The sequence below is a fragment of the Eumetopias jubatus genome, unplaced genomic scaffold (assembly GCF_037043125.1).
Source record: "Eumetopias jubatus isolate StellerSeaLion01/CBP00866 unplaced genomic scaffold, mEumJub1_p1.0 scaffold_4, whole genome shotgun sequence".
Classification (NCBI taxonomy): domain Eukaryota; kingdom Metazoa; phylum Chordata; class Mammalia; order Carnivora; family Otariidae; genus Eumetopias; species Eumetopias jubatus.
This window is the reverse complement of record NW_028274810.1, coordinates 73,753,122-73,775,031: the sequence shown is the minus strand read 5'-3', so window position 1 is coordinate 73,775,031 and position 21,910 is coordinate 73,753,122. Positions and strand designations below refer to the sequence as shown.

Here is a 21,910-nt window from a genome sequence, read left to right as displayed (position 1 = left end):
CACAGGAACAGATGAAATGTCAACACAGCAAAAAGATAAATAACAGCCTAGTAGTATTATGGACATAAGAATACTGGGGGACCTTATGAAAGGATCTCAGGGGCTCCCGGAGTTCATGGACCCCAGAGACCCCACACATGGCTGTCCTAAAGAAACTCTTGGGCACGTGAACCAGGAAAGAATGTTCCTAGCAGCACTGTTTGTAAAAGCCACATTTTTATCAATGAGGGAATGGACGAAATGTTGGTATATTCATACAGTGTCTACCACACAGTGAGGAATGAATGTACCAGAGCTCTGTGAATCCATCTGGATGAATTTCAATATCTTAATCTGTACTCCAACAAAAAGCAGAGTGTGAACTGAGTCCTTCAGTGCAAGTGCTTACTTGAGAGGTGATCCCAGGAATCAGAAATGGTGAGTGAGAAGAAAAGGAAGAAAAATCACTAAAATGTGCGTTATTGAACTACTGATGTCTGTGGGTTCCTGAGGTCATTCCCTCTGGGAACTCTCTGAGGTATTGTGTAGAGTACAGCTCAGAACTGTCCCTCCAAAGGTGTGAGGCAGGAGCATTTTCCACTGACGCCTGTCACTGCCCAGTTGGTCCCCTGGGCTATTCAGGTTCCTAAATTCCTGGGCTGCATACAGGTTGAACAGCCTTCCCAGCCTTCATAGATTCAGATAAACAAAGAGACACTGTGGCTTTTGAGGTGGCTTGCTGGCAGCTTGCCTGCAAGTTTCAGCTACCCTAGAATCGGGCAAAGATTGGGGGGATGCTGAGGGAGTATGGTGTGGGCCACCACAGGTGTCTGCTAGACTCAGAAACTAAGGTTGAGTGAAAAAAGGAAATCACAGGGAATTATGTACAATGTGCTCCATTTGTATAAAGTTCAAAAATACATAATGTGTTGTTAGGGATACATTTAGGGATATTATGAATATAGAGTTTCGGATATTATGAAAGCAGGACAGGCAGGAAAGGGTTTACCACCTGTTGGGAGACAGTAAGCAAGTCCGTTTTTCAGAAAGCACATGTCGGGGTGCAGCTGGAGATAAAGGTAGTGGGTTAAAGAAGGCAGCTAATTGGTGGGTGTCTTTGAAACCAAACTTCAATTTTACTCTAATATGGGAAGTAAAGGGGAGCAAGCTTGTTAGAAAGAGTGTGATAGGATTGAAATATCTTGAAGGGAACCACTACCTACGCAGTTAGCTTGGGAGGGAAAGGGGGCAAAGGTCCCTTACACCGGGTAGCACTGGGGGGGGGGTTCCCTCGCTTTTAGGGAGCCTCCTCTCTGCTCTGTTCCTTTATCAGGAGCAGACAGGCAGGGTGTGGCTTGTTGGTGTGTAGGAGACAGCTAGAGAGAAGTGTGTGGGACAGGGGGAGCCCCTGGCTTCAGGCTTCTTCGGGCTTCCAATAAAAATGTGAATTCTTGCCAGGCTCACCTCCGTAGCCTTCCTGATTTTCCTTCCTGATGCCTCATCTCCCTGAATGGACGGAGGGAGCGTTCCCAGCTTGGAGAGTCCAGCTCTGCTGGTGAGGGACAAAGGGCCCTCGATTCCAAAGGTGGTAAGTCCTTCTCCCTCATTCTTTTTAGTCCTCCAGCTTTCTCAAGATCCTCAAGTTCGTTGGAGAAACCATCCCCTTTGTCGTCACTCACATTTTAGAGGACGAAATGGGGGAAGGAGCAATGAGCACAAAAGGATGAGTGACAAGGGGGCTGGATAGGTTTTGATGAAAGACTCTCATTGAAGTATTATTGTTATCATTATTAATTATTACAGGTATCATCTATTTAGCCCTTATTATTAGCCAGGTCCTGTGCTGTGTGCATTTAGACGGATCATTTGTAGATTTTCAGGGTCTTCTTAGCCTGCTTGATGTTGTCAAGGGAACTTCCATTGTGTGTTAAAAGTTTTGAAATTAAACTCTTTAAAACCTAAATGTAAATGAGTGCCTGGGGACAAGATGTTTCCAACATGTATAGTGGAAAAAAATTGTTACTGTATGAATAATTTTGCAAACCATTAAAAGACAAATGCCCACATAAAAAAAATGGACAAAGTATTTAGACAGGAAATTGACAAAGTCCAAATAACAAATAAGTAATCAAAAAAATAACTTAAAATAAAACACCATTAATTCTTTTAAAAGAGATGCCATTTTGTTACTCATTAAAATGACAAAGATTTTTTAAAAACATAAAACCCTGTGACAGCAAGGTTGTGAAAAATAAGCAATTTCCTAACTTTGATAAATTAATCTGACCTTTCTAGAAGGCAATTTGGCAGCGCACATTAAAAGTCTCTCTATTTTGGGGCGCCTGGGTGGCTCAGTTGGTTAAGCAGCTGCCTTCGGCTCAGGTCATAATCCCAGGGTCCTGGGATCGAGCCCCGCATCGGGCTCCCTGCTCAGCGGGGAGCCTGCTTCTCCCTCTCCCTCTGCCTGCCTCTCTGCCTACTTGTGCTCTCTATCTCTCTGCCAAATAAATAAAATCTTTAAAAAAAATAAAAATAAAAATAAAAGTCTCTCTATTTTAAAGATGGGAAACCCAAAGCCTAAGAGTTTAAGGGACTTGCTTAAAGTTACAGAGTCAATAGTTAGTTAGGGACTAAACCAAGATTAGGGCTAAGATTTCTAACTCTGGCCCTCAATGCATTACCAACTGTAGTAATGCTTATAATAGCAATGTGTCAGAAAACCTAAATATCCTACAGTATAGAATTATTTTAAAAATTCTCTGATATCCATGATGGAACACTTTAGTCATTAAAAGAATATTTGATGGTATGGGGAAATGTACAAAATGTAGTGCTTAGGGAAAATGTCAGGTATCAACAGTACATACAGTGTGGTCCAATTTTTAAAAGAAGTTACACACATGCACTGAAAAAATATTTGAAGAAACATGTCTCCGGATGGAGGGATTACAAATGATTTAAACATTTTTAGCCATTTTTTGGGGGTAATTTCCAGATTTTCTACAATAAGTAGGAGAGAGAAAGCAATGCATTTTATTTAGTAAAAACTTTCTTAAAAAATGATTTTATTTATTTATTTGAGAGACAGAGAGAGAGCACAAGCAGGGGGAGTGGCAGGCGGAGGCAGAGAGAAGCAGACTCCCCGCTGAGCAGGGAGCCCTGTGTGGGGTTTGATCCTAGGACCCCAGGATCATGACCTGAGCTGAAGCCAGATGCTTAACAGCATGAGCCACCCAGACTCCCCCCCAAAAACTTTTTTTAAATGGCTGAAATGTTCTTTTCAGATGAGATTATGAATGAAATTCACATCTTTAATAAAAAAGCTAAGATCTTACATCACACTAGTCACACTCTACCCAACAACAGACTACACATTTTTTAAAAAAAGACACGTGAAACATTTACCAAAATAGACCATATGCTAACACATGAAACAAGTCAGTAAGTTTAAAAGGATTCAAATTGTACAGTGTATGTTTTTTGCCCATGATGGAATTAAATTCGAAATTAATAACAGAGGGGCACCTGGGTAGCTCAGCTGGTTGAGCGCCCAACTCTTGGTTTCAACTCAGGTCATGATCTCATGGGTTGTGGGATTGAGCCCCGGGTCTGGCTCTGTGCTCAGTGGGAAGTCTGCTTGAAGATTCTCTCCCCGACCCCCGCCCCTGCTCACCTTTCTTGTCATGTACGTGCTCTCTTTCTCTCAAATAAAAAATCCCTAAGAACAAGAAATTAATAACAGAAAGGCATCTTGAAAGTTCCCAAATATTTAGAAACGAGGTAACACACTCTGAATAACCCATAGGTCAAAGAAGAAATCAAAAGGGAAATTAGAAAGTATTTTGGTGAACATAATGAAAATAAAAACCCCCACATATCAAAATTTGTGGGATGTCACTAAAGCAAAAGCTAGGGAGAAATTTATAGTACTACATGACTATATTAGAAAAGATCTCAAATCAATGACCTAAGCAACAAGAAAAAGATAAACCCAAAGGAAGCAGAAGAAAGGAAGTAATAACAATCCTGAGCAGAAACTGATATAGTAGAAACCAGAAAAACATTAGAGAAAATCAATGAAATCAAGAGCTGGTTCTTTGAGAAGATCAATAAAAATGATAAAGCTCTAGCCAGACTATTCAAGAAAAAAGAGACACAAATTACCAATGTCAGGAATGAGAGAGGTGACATCACTACATTAATTAATTAATGAAGCAGATTTTTTTTTAAAGATTTTATTTATTTATTTGACAGAGAGAGAGAGACACAGCAAGAGAGGGAACACAAGCAGGGGGAGTGGGAGAGGGAGAAGCAGGCTTCCCACTGAGCAGGGAGCCCGATGCCGGGCTCAATCCCAGGACCCTGGGATCATGACCTGAGCTGAAGTCAGACGCTTAACGACTGAGCCACCCAGGTGTCCCCGATGAAGCAAATTCTTGAAAGACCCAAACTACCAAACTCTCTCAAGAAGGAGTGGATAATCTGAGTTACCCTATGTTTATTAAAGACATTGAATGTGTAGTTACAAACCTTCTCATAAAAAACACTCCAGGCTCAGATGGCTTCAGGAGTGATTTCCATCAAACATTTGAGGAAGAAATAATATCAGTGCTGCATAAACTCTTTTAGAAAATTGAAGAGCAGAGAATACTTCTCATCTTATTCTATGTCAACAGCATTACTCTTAATTACCAAAATCAGAAAAAGGTATTACAAGAGAAATACTGACCCTATCTTTCATGATCTAGAGGTGAAAATTCTTAGCATTTTAAAAAATTTTATCCAAAGATATAGAAAAAGGATACTACATCATGATTGACTGGGGTTCATCCCCAGAATACAAGGTTGTTTAATATTTAAAAAATCAACCAATGTATTTACTATGTTAAACAAACTAAAAATTAAAAGTTATCTGATCATCACAATAGATACAAAAATGTCATTTGACAAAATTTAACATCCATTCCTGATAAAAACTCTCAGTAAACTAGGAATGGAAGGGAATTTGCTTGATTTAATACAGGGCATCTATGAAAAGTTTGTATTACACCCAATGGTGAAGAAGGAATGTTTTCTGCTAGTATCAGGAACAAGGCAAGGAACCATGCAATAAGGCAAGGTAAGGAAATAAAGACCTCCAGATTACGGAGGAAGAAGTAAGACTTTCTTTATTCACAGATGATGTGATCACCTATGTAGAAAATCCTATGGAAGCTACAGAAAAACTCCTAGAACTAACAAGTGAATTTAGCAAGATCATGGATATAAAACCAATATACAAAAATCAACCATGTTTTTATATGCTAGTAAGGAAAAATCAGAAATTAAAATTAATAACAATACCATTTACAATAGCATCAAATATTAAATATTTAGGAATGAAGCTGACAAAAGATATGTAAGATTTATACACTGAGAACTATAAAATACTGCTGAGAGAAATGAAAGAAGATGAGAATAAGTGGGGAGATAAACCATATTCATTGGCCAAAACACTCCATGTTGTTAAGATATCAATGGTCCTTGAATTGTGTATGTATATTGAACTTTAGGAAGTGAAATCATATTTTATATTTATTACGAGGACTTTCTTCATAAAGGAATTCCATGATAATCACTCTGAAAAGTGAGGAAGTCATTTGCCCCTTTTGTATCTCATGCTGCAGGTGTATGCCTTCATTCATTCTTTCATCTATTTATCCACATTTTACATTCTACTTACTTCCAGAAAGGATCCTGTCAGTTTGCTTGCATAATACCCTGGTGTGTGCATGATTGCCTTTCTTATTCCAAGTGTAAAATGAGGAAAGTAATTTCTACTTTTCAGGGTTATTGTCAATACCAAAGATAATATATGTAGAGTACCTATAGGTATAGGAAATGGGAGCTACTGTTAATATAGAACAATATTAGCAATTCAAAAACATATTTATGATTTAGTGTTAATTCAATCCTACATTAATATAATGTTGATTATTATAATATCGATATATGTTAACTGAGAACTTGTTAATTTTCCATTCCAAGCTCTGAGAATAGGGCTGGCTGAGCAGCTATGGTTGCAGCTTCTGGCTGTGGACGCCGGGGGGTGGGGGTGGGGGGGTGGGGGGGTGGGGGGGTGGGGGGTGGGCGGGGCACTTCCAGCTGGGCTTCTTTGCCTTCCTGGGCTGTCTGTGCCTTTGCTCAAAGTTTACTCTGTTTCTCCTCCTTCTCCTTGCTTCCTGGTCATCTTCCTCCTCTGTCTTTTAATATTCACTGTGTTTGTTTTGTGATCATCAAAGTTATAGGTATTCAAGGTAGAAAATTTGGAAAATATAGAGGAAATAAGGTCACCTTTAATCCTCACTGCCACCCCCCAGAAGTAGTCATTTTTTAGTATCTACATTCTTGCCTTTTTTTCCTAAGCACCTTCTCCCTAAATGGTATCATACTATGCATGTTGTATTTAAAGTTATTGGTTTGGATTATAGTAAAAATTTCCCGGTGCTATTAAAGATTGTTCTATGGCATGATTATGAAATGCTGCATAGTATTTCACTGCAAGAATGTATCATAAATAGTTCACTATTTTCATTTTAAAGGACTTTTGGGTTTCTTTCAGTTTTTCCTTTTCAAAAATAACTTTGTGATGAGCATGCTCACCAGTTAAATCCTTATGCACATCCTTACTGATTCCTATAGGATTCTTTTCTGGAAGTGAAATTACTGGGTTAAAATTTTGCATATTTACACATCATTTGATACTTATGGCTAAATTATCTTTGTGACAGTTGTTTTGCAATGAACAAGAGAGTTGGCTTGCCCACATGTGCGATAATTCTGGGGATTTTTTTTTTAATATTAGATAATTTGAAAGGAAGACAAAACATATCTAACTGTGGTCTTAATTTGCATTTCTCTTTTTGACTAGAGTGTGAATGTCCTACTGATGTCATCCTCCCCGGGGTTAGTCTGCTCCTACAGCTGCTTTCTGTTCATCAGTAACTTGGTAATGTGCTTCAGGGAGACTCCCCTCCTCAAGCCACCTCAGCTGCCCTCTTACAGAGTGAACAGTATGCTGGAAGGACTTCATTTGCTTTTTTATTTTTAGAATCTGGTGCAAATGATTTCACATGTATTTTCTGTGAATCCTTACTATAGCCCTAGCTATGAGATAGGTACTATTATTAGCTTCCTTTCATGTGTAAATTGAGAGGAGACTTGGAAAAACTAACTAACTAACTAACTAACTAACTAACTAACCTGTCTAAGGTCACACAGCCAGGTAATGGCAAAGCCAGGGCTGGAACCCAAGCTGACTCTAGAGCCCATCCTCTTAATCACTTAATAATCTATCTGAATCTCAGAAGATGGGGCTGTGGGGGTCTCCTCTTACTTGACTTCAAGCAGCCTTGATTCAGCGTGGAGCTCTGTGTCACTCTGGGCACGTCTATTCAAGGGGTGTTACAAAAGCACCTTCTATTTGAGGGTTTTAGGGATTGGAGTAACTCCTGGGGATCCCAGGCCCTACTTATTTCCACTTTGGATGATAATTTTTTTTTTTAAGATTTCAATTACTTATTTGAGAGAGAGACAGAGAGCATGAGTAGGGGAGGAGAGGGAGAAGCAGGCTTCCCGCGGAGCAGGGAGTCCGATGCGGGGCTCAATCCCAGGACCCTGGGATCATGACCTGAGCCGAAGGCAGCCGCTTAACCAACTCAGCCACCCAGATGCCCCACCTTGGATGATAATTGATAAGGCAGAGAGATTTTCTCCTTTACCGAACTTCTCTTGTTCAATTTTCCAGTAGCTGGTAACCTGTGGGAAAATGGGTGGGGTAGAGGAAAAAAAAAAGTCCTAACTGTAAGCCTAATCACACTGTGTCCTGGTCTTGTGTTGCCAATTGCAACCCCAGGGGATTAGAGATGGATGTTACATGCATCATGATTGAAAAACAAAAGCAAAACAAAAACAACCCTAAAGCAGTGTGCTGTTTGCCATGAAAGAAACAGAAATGGAAATTTGTTCAAAGCTTAAGTCCATCTTCAGTTTCCCAACCTCCCTTTGACGGCCCCACCCCTCCAAGTCCTGTTTTGCCCTATTCCAAGAGCTTCAGGGGCCTGGCCTGATGACTTCTACAAAAAACCCTCCTCTTTGAAAAGGATTTGAAATCTTGGGGAGAATTCAAGAGACATTATGTCTTCCGGGAGTTTTTTGTTTGTTTTTTTAGAGAGCGAGAGCACGACTGGGGCTAGGGGGACAGACAGAGGGAGAGGAAGAGGGAGAGAGAGGATCTCAAGCAGGCTCCATGCCCAGTGAGGGGCTCGGCGAGGGGCTCGATCTCACAACCGTGAGATCATGACCTGAGCTGAAACCAAGAGTCTGATGCTTAACCGACTGTGCCATCCAGCTGCCCCACTTCCTCCAGTGTTTTTACATTTAAACTTCAACCCCAGTTGTGGCATGAAAGATTTTTTCTTTTTTTTTTTTAAGATTTTATTTATTTGTCAGAGAGAGAGAGAGAGAGAGTACAAGCAGGGGGAGCGGCAGGCAGAGGGAGAAGCAGGCTCCCCACCGAGCAGGGAGCCCGATGCGGGACTTGGTTCCAGGACCCTGGGATCATGACCTGAGCCGAAGGCAGATGCTCAACCAACTGAGCCATCCAGGTGTCCCAAAAGATTTGTTTCCTACTAAAGGGATTTCTGGCAGTAGCAAGCAGGTGGGGAGAGAATTTTCTAGTAGGGAATCCTTTGGGGTGTGCTTGTGGTTCATGCGCTAGGTGATTTAGTAATACCGACTATAGCACATTTATTGAGCACTTGTTCTGCGAGGCATTTGTGGCAAGAGCTTTCCATGCATTGTCTCCTTGAACCTGGGAAAAAGGTTCCACCTTTATAGATTAAGCACTGGAGGCCCACAGATATTAAGCAATGTTCCCAGGGCCACGGAGCTAGTATGTGAGTGGAGCCGAGACTTGAATCCACTGTGGGTGGAAGATGGGCTAGCAACAGGCCCTTTCCAGGGCTGGCTTGGGACACTAAATGCTAAAAGAAGCCAGTATTCTGGTGTGCACCTGTTTAGTCCTGGGTGCAAGTTCTTGTTCTTGCAGACGGAAGCCCTAAGCCTTCCAAATCACACTCAGTGCCTCACCCTCCGTGTCACCATGGTCCTCACTCATGGCATTTGTAGACACCCCTGACACCAACCAGCCTCCACGTTGAGAACTTCCCTCCTTCAATCCTCACAATAATCCTGCCAGGAGGCATAGTCATTATACTCATTTTGAAGACAGAGAAACAGAGTCTCAGTCACAAGGTTACCCAGAGAAGTTAAGTTGTAAGTTGACACGGAGGTAAGTAGCAGAGCTGGGATTCCAACCCTGGGCCGTGTGATTGCAGAGCGCTTGCTGAGCAGCCTGCATCTGCACCCCACCTCCTTACATTGTCCGCTCGCCCACATCAAGCTCACCAGCCCCTTCTGGTGTCTCCTTGCATCTGTCCTTGCATAGTTCTAAGGGAGATGGCAAGTTCCTCTGGCTCCTGGCTCTCTGGCTGCCTCGTGGCACTCGTGTTCCTCCGGCTGCCGGCGCCCTTGTCAGGTAGGAGTTGGTGAACCTCTTTCCCTGCCTGGGACGTCGGCTGGAGGAGTCCCAAGAACAAGAGGGCCTTATTTTTTGCGCGCATTCTGTTCTCCACCCCACCCCCAGTCCTTTCCAATGCCCTCCCCAGGCCCTGCCCTTCGCCAAGACATCCCTTTCATCCGCCGCCCAGCTCCTGTTCTCCCGTCCCTCCCAGACGCCCTTGTCCCTTTTCTGTCCACACCGCATAGGGGACGCCGACGACTACCACCTGGCCCCGCTAGGGGGCACAGCCCAGCTGCTCTGCCCGCTCGCCCTGTGGCCGGTCACCGTGCCCGCCGTGGTGACGTGGCTGCGGTCCCCGAGCCCGGACCGCTCCCAGGTCGTGCACGTGTTCCGGGACGGGAGAGACCGGGAGGAAGGCGTGATGCCGGAATACAAGGGGCGGACGGCGCTGCTGAGGGACCCCCGAGAGGGGAGCGTGTCCCTGGAGATCCGCCACGTCCGGCTGGAGGACCGAGGGCTGTACCAATGCGAGGTCCAGATCGGAAACCTGACTCGAAACGGCACCGTGACCCTGCAGGTGGCAGGTTAGTCATTTTCAAAGGGGGGACAGAGGTGCCCCCAAGACCTGAATCGTGGGATGCAGTTACCCTAGAGGCGGATTTGTGAAGGTGTGAGGATGAAGCTAGAGACTCTCTCACCAGGTTGGGAGGAGCACGGGGGTGGGGAGAGGGCAGGCACGCGAGTGCCATGAACAGACCCGCCACCTCGGGGAGGCTGCGGGAAGGGGGACAGGGCTCCCGCGGGGACCGTGCCCCCACTGCCAGGCATCTCTGCTCCCTGTCCCCCTCCAGTTCTAGGCTCGGACCCTTACATCCACGTGAAAGGCTACGACGCTGGATGGATTCAGCTGGTGTGCAGGTCGGCGGGATGGTTTCCACAGCCTTTGGCCGAGTGGAGAGACCCTCAAGGCAGGGTGCTTCGACCCCTGTCGGATGCCCATGTCCTGGAAGCTGGGCTCTTCCGGATAGCGGTGTCCAGCAGAATCAGGGACAGCACGCTGGGGAATGTGTCCTGCACCGTCCACAATTTGGCCCTTGGCCAAGAGAAGACCACAGCCATGCTCATAGCAGGTAAAAGCCAGGGCGGTAAACGGGCTTGAAGTCCTTGGCAAAAACTCCTACCTTAACGGAAACTTTATAAAGAATTTTTAAATTCTAAAAGTAACACGTTTGTGGTAGAAAACTTGAAAAAATGATGAACGTTTTAAAGAAACCAAAAATGGCCTATTATGTCATAAATTAGAACCGCTGCTAACCTTTGGGGGCATTTCTTTCAAGACATTCTAGTATGTCTGTATCTCTGAGTGTGCATGTGTTTGCATATATGTATTCTGCTGGGTCTTTTTCCCTTCAGTTACAATGTCATGGGCATTTTCTGCCCATGCCCTTAAGTAGTCTTCTGCAACATGATTTTTAAGGGCTACCTAGTACTTCGTTGTGTGGTTATAGCATAATAAAATTAATCAAAGCCCTATTTCTGGACATCTGGATGGTTTCCCATTTTTCCTCCTGTTATAACAAATGGTGCAGTGAACATCTTTGCACATATTTTGGGAAGTGATACTGATTATTTTCTTAGAATGCATTTCTGGAATTAGAATTAAGAGTTTCAAGGGGTGTGAATCTTTTAAAGACCCTTGAAACACAGAGCCATGGGGCAGAGCAGCGTGGTTTTGGAGCCAAGAAAAACAGACTGTGGCCGGGGGTCCCAGATAAGACGGGGTCATGACTTCTGTGAATCCCTTCTTTTTTCTCTGTCCCCCTCCCTTCCCTTACTACAGCCACTGCCCTCTCACCAAGTGCTAAGTGCTTTTCTTGTCTGACCTCTTTAAATCTCCCAACAACCCAACAGGACAGGGATTATATCCTCTCTATTTTATAGATGGTCACCCAGGCTTGGGGAGGCTCAGTCTCTTGCCCAGGGTCACACACCGTTGAGTGAAGTCTCGCATCCAGCTGAGACTCTTCCCACTGGTCACAGAGCTTCTTCCGCTCTTTTTTTTCTTCTTTCCTTTCTCCTTTCTTCTTGCCCAGGCTTTAGGTCTGCAGCTGTATGTAGCACCACAGAAATTGTTCTGCCCCTGCTGGTAGGGCTCAGGGCAAAGATGTCACTCACTGACTTGTTTCACAGCAGGGTGAGGACTTGATGGGAAGCCAGGTGGGTGCTCATGAGAAGACTAGAGATGATCCCTGAGGAAGCCCCTCTTATCCTCCAAAGTCCCCAGATAATGGCTCCATATAGGGCAGGACAAGGTTGTGGTTCAAAAGTGGAGTTTCACCCGTTGTCTTCAGGCAGGACCATCAAAACCACTCCTAAGAAATGAATATCTCACTTTAAAGTCATCCCTGGGTCATCCAGGGTTGGAGTTGCTGAGAGAAGCAAAGACCCTCACCAGTCTTGGCTGGAGGTCTCTCCCTAGACCCGATAGAGACAGTTGGGATGTGCTTGAGCCATCTGCCATCTGAAGCAGGGTCCTTGGCATGGGAGAAGCTGTCGAATGTCTCTTTGAGGGTGGCCATTGGTGGTTTCTGTTTTAGCCCCGTCTCCAGGGAGGATCTCCTCCTCAGCAGTGGCTCTTGCTGTGATCCTGCCTGTCCTGGGGATTCTCATCATGGTGGGCATTTACCTCATCTGGAAGCAAAGAAGATCAAAAGGTAACTAATTGGTAAGGGAGCCCCGGCTGGTCAGAAGTGGGACAGGCTTCTCTAGGAAATGGCCGGGAGGAAGTAGACGTGGACATGAATTATCCATAGGTTGGAGACCCTGCAAAATGGCTGAGAGAGAACTAGTAGAGCCATGCTTGGGGACTCCCAATGCAGAGAGGGTCAGAGAAACTGCAGAAAACCCCTGGGCAGAGCTGTGAATCCTTATCTTTTGATAAATTAAAAAATAACTGATCATGCCAGCCTTCTAGTTAATGAAGAAACACAATTCTATCCATGAGATAAAACCCCATGAATACAGTTGAATTTCACAGGAGCGCAGGGTTGCAAATGACCCTGAAAGTCACAGAATCCAATACTCCTTCCCCTATCTGATGGTTTGAAGACCCTCTAATCCTTTCAAATAGTCGCACGCCCACAGTGACAAGGAGCAAAGTCCTACTCGGGCAGCTTGGGTCATCTTTGGACAACCCTGCCTGTTAGAAAAAGCCCTTCCTTAAACTGAGCTGCCATATCTCTCTCTGTCTTCTAGAGAAGCTTCTCTATGAACAGGTGATGGAGGTAGGTAAGTGTCCTGAGCTGGGTGGGGATGTTACTGTGTTTTGTTCGTTTTCTGCTCCCAGGGCCCACTAATCTAAATTGTATACCTGAACATCCCACTATCTGCTTTCCTTGCTGGCAGGGTGGTGGGGCATCTATACCTGTCTTTTCCAATTTTCACAGACTCTTGTCAGAGCTTGCCTTCCAGTATGTTCGGTGATTTTTGTATGTGAACTCACTGCTTGATCCTATTCTGTGGGAGTCTTGTAGATCTAACATGGGGGGAGCTTTTATTCATTCAACAAACAATTAGTAATTGTCTACTAAGTGCCCCAGACTATACTAGATGCTGGGTCACAATGGCGAGTAAAAGCAGACACAGTCTGTGCCTTCTTGGAGCTTTCAGTCTAGTCAGGGAAGCATACCTACGTGAATTAATTACACAAATAAATGTGCACAAACGCCACGAGAGAAGTCCCAAGGGCCATAAAGGCCACAACCAGGAGGAACCAACTGACCAAACTTGAGGGACAGGAGCGGAGTCCCCACAAGAAGTGATGTTTGATCTGGAAGACAGGCAGGCTTGGAGGAAGAGGGAACAGAAAACCTTCCACAGCAGAAAGAACAATATGCAAAAGACACACAGTGCAGAAGTGAGGTGAAAGGTGACAGGGAATGAGGCTGTGGACTTAGCAGGGGTCAGGCCAGGGGAGGCCTTGTAGATCATGTGAAGGCTTTTGGTTTTTCTTCTCGGAGCAGTGGTAAAGCAGTGAACAGGGCAATCCTGACCAGAATTGTGCTTCAAGAAGCTCTCTCTGGCTGCGGTGTTGAGACGGGACCAGAGGGAAGAAGACAGGATGTGGGGGGCACCATTTCTGTCATCCAGATGAGAGATGGTGAGGGTCTGGGTCAGGGAGGTGGAGATAGGGAAGTTTAAGAGCGGGTTAACTCAGTAGGAGTTGGGGACTCTCAAAGTAATGGCACAGAATCTCATTTACTTTTCTTCCTCTAGAAAATCTTCTCTCAGACCACGCAAAAGAAAAAGGTAATTATATGTATAGAATAAAGAGTAGGGAACAAATAACAAAGAACATATTCTTTCTACTTCTACATGAATGCCGACAGTCTATCATACATACATTACACACACACACACACACACACACACGCACACACACACACACATCTTCCACTAATATTATTAGAATTTACTTTACCATATCAAGGGGCTATAGGGTGGCCATAGTGAGGGGATGCCCTTGGTCAATATTCATAGGTCTGGATTGTCCTGAGCTCCCTTCATCAGCCTTTCCACCAATCACTTAAAAATACTATTTAAAAAGGTATAACACTCACAGGAACCAAAAAAATTTGGTCATATGGGGTGTATGAGCATCTCAAAAATCCATACAACTTTTGCATTGAGAGAGGGAGTATGATATGATGGGAGGATCACAGACTCTACAGAAAGTGACTGGATCAGTGACACCCGTCTGCCACTTACTGGCCTTGGACAAGGCACTTTACTGCTCTGAGCTTTCGTTACCCCATCTGTAAAATGGGGACAGTAAGACCCTTCACCTGATTATTTTCAGGATTAAAATAGACAACTTAAAAATTTCTTATTACAAAGCCTGATACCCCTTTCCCTTCCCATTTTTCATCTTCATTAATTGAGTATTTGCCCCGGGACCACTGTGAGTAAAAGTTAGACACACCCAGGGTACCAAAAAATGGGAGCTCTGCCCTTGGAAGGTCTTGCTGGGAAGACAAGTCCCTGGCTCAAAAATGGCTCCATCTGCACTGGTTTCCGCATCTCCTCTCCTCCAAGGTGGTGAAAGTGTGGGCGTGCACACCTCAGGGACGCTATGCCTATTCTGTCCAAGGGCAGAGGCACAGTGTGGTGTAGTGGGGTCGTCCTCTGACTGGGAGCCAGACAGACATGGGCTGGAATCCAGCCTCCCTGGCCACTTATTAGCTGGATGACCTGGGCAAATCTCCATGTCCCTCTGAGCCTCAGCCCACCACTCTAGAAAATGAGGATACTAATTATAGGCACCTCACATTGTTGAGGGGATTCGGTGCCCACCTCATTATAAGAACAGGACACAACAAATGGAGGCTATTAATAACGGGAATCATAAAAATAAACCATAAGTTCCTTAAGGACCATATCATATTCGGTTTCACTGCCCGAGCGTGCAATGCCTAACACATGCCCAGCCCTTAGCACAGGGCATGGCTGTGGACTCAGATGTATAACTTTAATTCTCTGGCAGAGCCAGCGCTAGGAGAAAATGTGGGCTGATGGCCTTTCTGGAAAAGCCACAAGTACAGTACTCCCCAGAAGCCTACAGCTTATGTCCCCGAACCTGGGATCTCCAAATGTATCAGTCGGTCTGCAAGACTTCAGGAGAGTCACTGTCGAGAATAATAGAGCCATGTCCACGAGCTGATGCTAGGCCCTTAGCTAGTCTTACAGCATAGCTATTACTAACAGTAGGTTATTAAAGGGCAGCAAGACAAACATGCATGAGCACACAGTTAGAAACACACAGAAACACTCACAGGGACCACAGAAAAGGAGCCGGACAGAAAGGGAGGGCAGAGAAAGGAGAACCCAAAGTTCCAGGCAACTCGGGTCATCAGGAAAGTGGCACCAGCACCAGCAAGTTCTCCAGTCCAAACTTTGAGAGATGTGACTGGTTTTGGGGTCCGCAGGCTGGTCATCGCCCTTTCCACCAGGGGGGATGGAGTGATGAGCCTTCCTGTGTCCCGTCTATTCACTTGTGCCTTTTTCTGTTTTTTTAGGAAGGCTCCATAAAGCCCTCAGTAAGTTCCACTCCTCATCCGTGGCACAAACCTCCTTCTGCTGATGTCTTTGCTTTAGGATGAGTGTCTCGGTTTTAATTCTTGCAGCAGAAGAGGGCGGCAAGGGTACTTGAGGTCATGGGGGTTGGAGATGTACTGGCTCTCAAAGTCCTCTCTTCTCAAATATTCCCTGTTCCTCTTTCCCATAGAGCTGTTATCTGGGAAGGCCTGACCAGGAAGCCCTCACCTCCCATAGGTGAAGCCACCTGGGAGACCCTTTATATTCCCTAGGCGTGACATTCCCTTAGGAGGGATCCAAAGCATATGGATCCTCATTAAAGTGAATATGTGGAGCAGTGTTTCTCCACCACTTCACGTATGAGAACCTCTTGATAACCAAAAAAACCTTCAGACACGGATGACATGTCTATTTTATTTTACATTGAGAAAATATACCTAAGGAAATCAAATGGAAATTGGGTGATTGTTTTAAATGAACTTATACTTTATTCTTCTCCCACAACATCCTACAAATGTTTACATTGTCATGACCTATATGCAGAAGATGTGTCATTGACTCGGTCTGCTGGGACATTCTGGTGGACACAGGAATTGTTTGACCCTCTGCCGTGTCACCAGAGAGCCCTGGTCCATGGCTGGGAGCCACTGCTCTTGCAAGCCCCATCATGGGGAAGCTCAGTGTATTGCTACTGAGGATTCGATGTGGGAATGTGGTTGGGATGGGACTGCAGTGCTCTGGGCACGTAGAAGCCCTTGTTCTGATTGGTCCAAATGTTTTTATTCTTTAGAGAAACTCCGGAGTGAACTGAGTAAGTGTCCCATGCTCTTCTAACTCCCGTACCACCTGATCTCCTGTTGGGTCTGTATTTCCAGCAATAGCTCACCCCCTTCTTTCTTCTTGTATAGAGTTGAAAAGAGCTGCGGCGAACTCAGGTGAGGTACACTTTTCCCACACTTGGCCCCCATGCCCCAGGAGTTCTCCGTTTTTCTATCTGTAATTCAAGCAACCTCTTTATGTCTTTCAGGCTGGAGGAGGGCGAGGCTGCACTTCGGTAAGTTACACCAGTCAGGTCATCCACAAGTCAGAGCCCATAGCTCTGGTCCTGTGGAACGCAGACTGTCATTTAAAGCTTTTTAAAATCAAATCTCTTTATCTGCTTATCAAATTTAAAAAAATCTTTGTGATTTTTGGGGTCACATTTAGATTTAGAAAGTCTCCCCTCTTAAAGAACACTGATAAATATACATGTTATCTTTTTTTATTTATTTTTTTATTTTACTTTATTATTTTTTAAGATTTTATTTATTTATTTGAGAGAGAGAGAATGAGAGATAGAGAGCACGAGAGGGAAGAGGGTCAGAGGGAGAAGCAGACTCCCTGCTGAGCAGGGAGCCTGATGTGGGACTCGATCTCGGGACTCCAGGATCATGGCCTGAGCTGAAGGCAGTCACCCAACCAACTGAGCCACCCAGGCACCCAACATGTTGATCTTCTTATGGGTTCTCTATGATTTTTGAGATTTATCTTAAGTTTATTGGTTATTTGTGCATCATCTTTGTGACTTGTCTGCTCCTGTCCTGTCCTGGGTACTTTTTGATTTGTAAGGATTCTTTCTATATAAAGTATACTAGTTCTTTTCATATTTTTCACAACTTATTTTTCCAAGTTTTTTCATTTTCATTTTACTTTCCTTATGGTATTTTTTGAATGCATGAGTGTTTTGTTTTTATGTAGTCAAGTTTATTCGTCTTTTCCTGTGTAGTCTCTTCCATGCTTTCAAGTTTGGGAAGTCCTTCCTAACCCACAATTGGACCAATAGCCAGTGCTCCTATTTCTGTCTACACACTTGCCACATCCTTCTTCAAAAATCAGTTTTCTTGGGGGCTGTTGACTGAGATTCTCAGAGAAGAGAATGGGTGAGGCCCATGCTCCCACAGTGCAGACTACAAAAAGCTTTCGTAGTTTTTATTCTAAACGATTTGCACATCTCTTTTCATTTTATTCCTAAGTAGTGGGCAGTTTTTTTGCTGTTATTTTAATGAGAACTGTTATTTTCACTGCTTTGCTTATCAGTTTTCTGGCTGCTCATCCCCCTTCTGTTCACATGGCTTCCTTCAGGCAGGCAGGTACAATAGAATTGATGAGTTGGCACTTGAGAGAACACCAGATCACCAACCAAGGTGCTCAGAAACCCTTCTGACACTCACGGTCTGGCTCACTCCCACCACCTGACTGAGTACAGATTTCACGGGTTCACTCTCCAAGAAGAGCCTGTTTTCTGTACGTAGGGAAGGGGGGAGGCTCACTGTGACCCTCGTAATCCACAATTTTAAAGAAGAATCCTTCTCTCTATATTACCATTTAGAACTGATAATTATAAGCAGTGATTTTAACTACCAAGCATCACACACTCACTGTGTGAACTAGGCACCATCTCCTATATTAGCTCATCAAATTTGTACAAATTTATACACATTTTTTAAAGATTTTATTTATTTATTTGAGAGAGAGAGAGAATGAGAGAGAGAAAGCATGAGAGGGAAGAGGGTCAGAGGGAGAAGCAGACTCCCTGCTGAGCAGGAAACCCCATGCGGGACTTGATCCCGGGACTCCAGGATCATGACCTGAGCTGAAGGCAGTCACTTAACCAACTGAGCCACCCAGGCGCCCCAAAATTTATACACATTTGTACAAATGGGAACCCCTACTCCCATTTTACAGAGGAAGGAACTGAAGTTGGGAGATAAATAACAAGCCCAAGGTCACAAAACCAGCAAGTGGCAGAGCTGGGACTCACACATCCTAGCTGGCTACTGGGTCTAACATCAAAGCCTATGTTTATTATCATACATTAGATTCCCTGGGACCATTAAAGACAAAGGCAGTGTTTCCTAAGGATTAAGGCAGCTTCACAGACAGATGAAATACATTTTCCTCTTTCAACTTAATACACTGCCAGCAGATCTAGGAGACTGGAAGACAGTTTCTCTTTGGCTCCTGAACATATAGGGGAGGGGGAACCATGAGATCAAATAGGCCAATGACAGTGGTCACAGACCTAGGGATTATCTTTCTCTCCAAAGCTACCCAAAAATCCCCTAAGACCTTGCCTTTCCCAGCCTCACCTGTCAGTGACTCTCTGCAGTGGCAGTGACCCTGGACCCAGACACAGCACATCCCAAACTCATCCTGTCTGAGGACCGGCGATGTGTGAAGCTTGGAGACAGAAGGCAGCCTGTACCTGATGGTCCCCAGAGATTTGACTTTGTCGTCAGCGTCCTGGGCGCTGAGTACTTCACGGTGGGCTGTCACTACTGGGAGGTAGACGTGGGAAACAAGACCAAATGGGCCCTGGGAGTGTGTAGTGAGTCCGTGAGCAGGAAGGGGAAGGTCACTGCCACGCCCGCCAATGGACACTGGCTTGTCCGCCAGAGTAGCGAGCAGGAGTATGAAGCTCTCACATCCCCGCAGACCACCCTGCGCCTCAAGGAGCCCCCACGGTGTGTGGGGATTTTCCTGGACTATGAAGCAGGCGTCATTTCCTTCTACAATGTGACCAGCAGATCCCACATCTTTACTTTCACCCACACTTTCTCTGGCCCCCTTCGCCCTTTCTTTGAGCCTTGCCTTCATGATGGAGGGAAAAATACAGCACCTCTAGTCATCTGCTCAGAACTCCAGAAATCAGAGCCACCAACTGGCCGCAAGTCAGAAGAAAAAGGCCATGCAAATGGAGACGTGGCCATGAACGTGGACCCTTCCTTACTCCCTCCTCAGGCACCGGAGCTTTTCCCACCTGGGGATATGATCCTGCCCTGGCCCACTGACCTTGCCCCAGCCCTACAGGGGCTCAAGGTTCCTTCTTTTTAGGGCTGTACCTCATTACCTGCTCCCCCGATGATCCAGGACCCTGCCCTGGATTTCAGTCTGTTGGCCCAACACCTGATTCCGAAACATCCCATTGTCTTTCTCCAGTTCTAGACCTTGTGATTTTGATTCAAACCACCTTTCACTCAGGGCTCAGTTCTAAACTCTGTCATCCTTCTGGGGACTTAAAACTCCCATTCCTCTGGAAGAATTCCTGAAAACCAAATGAAGGTTTGGTGATGATTAGGTTTAGGTGATGATGGTGAATGTGTGTCATCAAAATACAGGGGTTCTCTACTCGAGGAACTATTTAGAGGAACTTCACCCTGCCTCATCCTGCCCTTGACCATTTAGTCATGAAGTTATGGTGCCCAGTCCCTGACTTCTCTCTTGTCCCCTCCAGAATGGCTTTTTTCCTTCTCTCAGTGCAGACCAAAGCCAGCTTTTTAAAAGTAAACATGTTTTGGGTCACACGCTCTTCCTTCTTTCTTCTGGAATATGGGGTGGGGAAGCTGGAAGGGTAAAACACGCCATCCGTTTCTGTTTCCTTGATGCTTGTTTACAGTATAGTTTCCTGACATCCAGAGCTAGTATACACATTTTCAAAGCTAACTTACCTATTGATGCTAACCAGGTGCAGGGATTTTAAATGTGGTAGCCATAATCCTGAAAAGCCTCAAGAGCACAATCAGGGAGCTGGGAGGCACAGTTTCAAACACAGCAGCCCAGCTGTGCGTGGCCTTGGAAAGACAGCCACGGATGAGTCTGTCTGTTACCCTGGCCTTTTCAAATTTCCTCCTGGGATTTAGAGAAGTCCAGCTAGAAAAGTGGCAGTTTTAACCACCAATGTAGAGGCCTTTTTCCCCCCAAGACCATTATCCTAGAAGACGTGACTAGTTGTCTAGCAAACAGCCTCTTAGGTGAGAGTATTGATTTCAAATAGGAAGTTGGTAGCTCCTGTGTGAGGTTAAAATAATGAACCTCATTTTTTGTCATGGATCGCAGAAAGAAGCCTACTCACTTTCAAGTCATTCCACATATGTGATCTGGCCTCTTTGTGGAAATACTGGCTGATCTCAGTTTGCAGATGAGTACACAGTTCTACCCAAAAGAAACTGGATCTTTCTGTCAGAAGTGCTCTCTGTTAGTGCTTGTAATAGTTAGGATCCTCCAGGGCAATATGTATTTGTTATATTTATATGTATAAAGAGATTTATTATAAGGAATTGGCTCGCATGATTATGGAGGCTGGCACGTCCCTAGATCCGCAGGGTTAGTCAGCAAGCTGGAGATGCAGGGGAACCAGTGGCGTAATTCCAGTTTGAAGGTTGACAAGTTTGAGACCCAGGAAGAATCAGTATTTCCATACGAGCCTGAAGGTAGGGAAAAAAGTCGATGTCCCAGGCTAAAGACCGGCAGGCAGGAAGAATTCTCTCATACTAGGGGGAGGGTTGCTTTTTGGTTCTATTCAGGCCTTCAACTGATTGGATGGGGCCCACCCACATTAGGGAGCGCAATCTGCTTTACTCATTCTACCAATTTAAATGTTAATCTCATCCAAAAACACCCTTCACAGAAACAGTCAGAATAATGTTTAAGCAAATGTCTGGGCACTCTGTAGCTTGGTCAAGTTGGTATCTAAATGTAATTATCACAATGCATGGGTGAAATTTTTGGTTTGCTTTTGTACAGTTCTTAAATAAAATTTGATATTTGTTGTTCGGCATGATGTTATTTTCATCATGAATGAGAAGTTGTGGGGAAGGGCTTTACACTGGTAATAGGAAAACACCTTATGGGATTCGTTTTTGAACAGCCTTGAATCCACCCAGGCAAGCTTTAACCACAGTTAGAAATAAAGCCACAGTTTTATTTCTGATCTGCCTTCTCAGTATTTTATTTATATCAATTTATAAGCAATAGTGTATGTGGGGGATTTATATTTTACTCATTCATACTCAGTTTCAAACATACTTTCCGGAATATCTTAATCTTAAAAACGGATTCCCATTGTTCACACTAGCTGCACGCAAGAGAATTTACCAGCAGGAAAGAGAACTGATATTTGCGGAAGCAGAAGCTTTACCTCATTTAATCCTTAAAACAATTCTGCTAGGGATTTTATGGGGGAGGAAAATGGTGCTCCAAATGGTTGGGCGGTAGAACTGGGATTATAAATCTAGTTTATCTAGCTCTGAAGACAATATTCTTTGCTCTTTGCGCTGAAATACCGTGCATGTATGAGAATATTCTATTAGACTTTTTTTTTTTATTAACTAAAATTTGGGGGAAAAAAACCTTCACCCTGGATATACCTTAGAAGTCTTATTGTGCCGGCTTGATGAATGGCGGTCAGCTTTATCCAGGTAGGGCGCAGAAAAATCCCTGTGCAGAAGCGTTGGGGAA

General features: G+C 44.5%; 1 protein-coding gene across 5 annotated transcripts; it reads left to right on the top strand.

Moving 5' to 3' along the window:
- The first annotated feature begins 1,360 nt into the window (after positions 1–1,360).
- ERMAP (erythroblast membrane associated protein (Scianna blood group)) lies at positions 1,361–21,290 on the top strand. Of its 5 annotated transcripts, none has more exons than XM_028123297.2 (13): positions 1,361–1,564; positions 9,148–9,310; positions 9,467–9,556; positions 9,787–10,125; positions 10,393–10,671; positions 12,139–12,255; positions 12,797–12,829; positions 13,817–13,849; positions 15,616–15,636; positions 16,425–16,445; positions 16,543–16,569; positions 16,662–16,688; positions 18,783–21,290. In XM_028123297.2, exons 3-13 carry the CDS (start codon positions 9,478–9,480, stop codon positions 19,505–19,507), a joined length of 1,701 nt encoding a protein of 566 aa, XP_027979098.1. In that variant the 5' UTR covers positions 1,361–1,564; positions 9,148–9,310; positions 9,467–9,477; the 3' UTR covers positions 19,508–21,290. The 5 variants fall into 5 exon arrangements, with proteins under 5 accessions (XP_027979098.1, XP_027979101.1, XP_027979103.1 ...); XM_028123300.2 differs by having other exon boundaries at positions 1,361–1,567; XM_028123302.2 differs by lacking the exon at positions 9,148–9,310.
- Positions 21,291–21,910: the final 620 nt, after the last annotated feature.

Bases quoted from the DNA above. Each gene is read 5' to 3' on its own strand.
- ERMAP (XM_028123302.2), top strand. From the start codon at position 9,478: ATGGCAAGTTCCTCTGGCTCCTGGCTCTCTGGCTGCCTCGTGGCACTC. The intron at 10,126-10,392 runs GTTAGTCATTTT...GTCCCCCTCCAG, and splicing joins CGTGACCCTGCAGGTGGCAG to TTCTAGGCTCGGACCCTTAC. The intron at 12,830-13,816 runs GTAAGTGTCCTG...TTCTTCCTCTAG, and splicing joins TGAACAGGTGATGGAGGTAG to AAAATCTTCTCTCAGACCAC.